At 45.5% G+C, this 3,181-nt stretch overlaps 1 protein-coding gene across 1 annotated transcript; it reads right to left on the bottom strand.

Annotated features, from left to right (window-relative positions):
- Positions 1 to 981: 981 nt before the first annotated feature.
- On the bottom strand, positions 982 to 2,282 carry LOC123134234 (60S ribosomal protein L36-2-like). The gene is made up of 2 exons (XM_044553516.1): positions 2,014 to 2,282; positions 982 to 1,030 (listed from the first exon to the last, which is right to left on the bottom strand). Exons 1-2 carry the CDS (start codon positions 2,265 to 2,267, stop codon positions 991 to 993), a joined length of 294 nt encoding a protein of 97 aa, XP_044409451.1. The 5' UTR covers positions 2,268 to 2,282; the 3' UTR covers positions 982 to 990.
- Positions 2,283 to 3,181: the final 899 nt, after the last annotated feature.

A 3,181-nucleotide genomic window follows, 5' to 3' on the forward strand; every position in this document is an offset into this window, starting at 1 on the left:
GCTTTTTAAATGCTAAAAAAAATTGTGGAGCCCACCTCGATCCCCCTCCATCTCGACCGCTATCCCACCTCGCCAGATCCGGTCCCCCTCGGCGCCGAGCACCCCCCAAGTCCACCGGCCGCCGCCGCCGACCCACCGCACCCTCGATTCCCCTACCCAACCGCCGCCGCCGACCCCCCGCACCCCGCGCACCGTCTTATAAAAAAATAAGTATCAAACAGCTTTTTAAATGCTACTGTCTTATAAAAAAATATTACTGTTATTATTTAAACAAGTTTGAACATATTTAAACATAAATAAGTATCAAACAGCTTTTTAAATGATAAAAAAAATTTGTGGAGCCTGGGAGTCGAACCCAGGACCTCCTGGTGTGAGAACTGGCTACTGACCAGTCGAGCTAGTAGAGGGGACTTGGTGTGGATCAGGTCAGGTGGGAGATAACCTGTTGGCTCGAGCAGAAATCAAAAAAAAATACTAATGGCGCACCAGGGTGAGGTGCGCCATTAGTGTGGATATACTTATGGCGCACCGGGGGGTGGTGCGCCATTAGTATTGTGCCCCCATCCATATTTTTCCTCCCCGGCCCTCGATCCCCTTCTCGCCCTCGCCCTCGATCCCCTTCCCCTCTCCTCTCCTCTCCCGACGCCGCTGCCCCGCCGCCTCGACGCCGCCCCGACGCCGCGACGCCGCCCCGACGCCGTGAGACGCCGCGACGCCGCCCTCTCCTCTCCCGACGCCGCCGCCCCGCCGCTTTCCCCACGGAGAAGGAGGAGGAAGAGGGGGCGCTCGCCGTTGACCTCGCCCGGCCGACTCCGGTGGCCAGGCCGACTCGCCATCGCCCCGCCGCCCTCGTCGCCGGTGGCCCGGACGCCGCCCCGTCCACACCACCGTCGCCGGAGCACCCACACCACCACCCGGACCTCGTCGCCCCCGTGAGCTCCCCCTCCTCCTCTCCCCCTCTCCCCCTCGCATCCCCCGTGAGCCCCATCTCTATTTCTTCTTGTCACCAGCACCACCACCACCAGCAGACCTGCATATCACGTGAGAACATTTTAGTCATTTATATACCAACTGTTGCAGCAAAACAGAATTGCAACTATTTTTGCCTGAAAGTAGAAGACATGAACATGGTCAGAAAAAAGAAAAACCTAAAGAACACTTTGCATTTTGGATTCTGCATTAATTCTGTGTTTTCTGTATGCACTTCGATTGTTAACTTGACATACATTGCTAGCAAAGTACTATTTCAATTGAGCGTGCGACCAATGCCCTCGACTAGATGCATGTCAGGCGAGGGCCTCGATTTCTACTAATCCTTTTGACTGGCTTTAATTGTTTTGGTCCTGATGGGCACTATTTTTCTGCACACAAGGGAGAGTTCCTTAGCTTAACCAATAAAGATAATGTGTGACATAAGCAAAAAATATGATACACAGTAGATATTTGGGGCTGGAATGAAGAGTCCACAATTCTTACAAATGATACAAGTCAAATTCAGTACTTGGAAGAAAAAGTTGTGAGATCAAATAGCAGAAGGCAACTTAACGTAGTATTCCCTCCGATCCAAAATAAGTATTGCAGTTTTGAACCGGGGTTAGTTCAAAACTGCGACACTTATTATAGATCGGAGGTAGTATTATTTAGTCAGCAAGCCAAGTTTAAGTTCTGCAGAAGTTGGCAACAGCTTAAATTAGTGCTGAAAGCGTGCTTATAAAGCGTGCTTAACATTGTTTTGCCACAGAGCCAACTCAAAACTCTGATCAATTGAAATAGTACTTTGCTAGCAATGTATGCCAGTTGCCATTTTGGATTCTGCATCAATCATTTTTATTCATATGATTCATTTGTATTAGGTTTTGGCAGATATTGTTAACTTGACTTGAGACCATCCCGCACACAGGTGTGACTCTTATAATCATACAACCATCTGTAATTCAATCAAGCAAAACCTAATGAACATGGTCAGAAAAATAATGTTCATAATATAAATGGTGAGTCAGAGTGGTTACACACCTCATCTTCCTAAGGACACTTGACATCTCCTCTCTCTTCTTCTTTGCTCTCTTGTGAGTACCAAGCTTTCTCTTGGCGACCTTGAGTGCACGCTTGTCCTTTCCAACCTTAAGAAGCTCAGTGATACGTTTCTCATAGGGAGCGAATCCAGCAACCTCCCTAATCAAGTTCCTGACAAATTGCACCCTCTTGGTACCTTTCTGCAAAATATGCCAAGATAACATTGTAAGAATAACTGCAAACTGGATAGACATGTTATAATAATTCAGCTGAGCATATAGGAGCATGTAAGTTAACTTTGTTTCAGCTTCACACAAGTTACAATTCGCTAAAAAAAGCCAGCTAGAATAGCCAAATAACAATTTGGTCCCAAACACAGCAAGGTCCTATTTTACTTTCAACATGACCTGACAACATGACCTGACAATAGTTCAGTTTACAGCTGAGGACAAAGATTTTGTGCAGGACAAGGCTATTTGTTATCGATCAAATAAATGATTTAGAAACCATCAATAAGTAGGACTAGTGATTTATTATGAAGTTGCTTGGGTTTATTATGAAGTACTTTGATCATGTCTCTTTATTTGTACTGCTGCTAATATACTTTATATGATGATGAAGTGCTACTGAGTTGTGTGCAAATTTCGTTAAATCAGTGATGTGTATGTGTGCTGTCAGTTATGTGTATGTGCTTATTTTAATCCAGTGAAATATGGCACTGAACTGTAGCTAGCTAAACGGTAGTTTTGCTTAAATTGGTGAAATTTGGCACTGAAATGTAGCTAGCAATGCAAATATCTCAATGAATTCAGCTCTGTTTTCTGTGTGAAACTGTTGTTGTTAAATGAAGCCACATTCCAGTCCACATGCCAATGTATTTTCCATGTTGTGATGGAGGCCTTTTTTGCCTTGTCCACCCGAGAGGCCCTTGAGTTTGCTGGAATGTCGATTAACTTCCGTTCCAGCAAATTCGGGTACTCCATATGTCCTATTTTCAGCAAAGGTCATGCTGAAATTTTCCGTGAATTTTAGCATGACTTTGCTAAAAATAGGACATATGGGGTACTTGTGACTAATGCATGGGCCGGGGTATCTTAGTAGTTAATTAAGTAGGATCAAGTGCCCCGGCGTACTTGTGACTAATGCATGGCTTTTAGGGTGCCTCGGT

The sequence above is a fragment of the Triticum aestivum genome, chromosome 6B (assembly GCF_018294505.1).
Source record: "Triticum aestivum cultivar Chinese Spring chromosome 6B, IWGSC CS RefSeq v2.1, whole genome shotgun sequence".
Classification (NCBI taxonomy): domain Eukaryota; kingdom Viridiplantae; phylum Streptophyta; class Magnoliopsida; order Poales; family Poaceae; genus Triticum; species Triticum aestivum.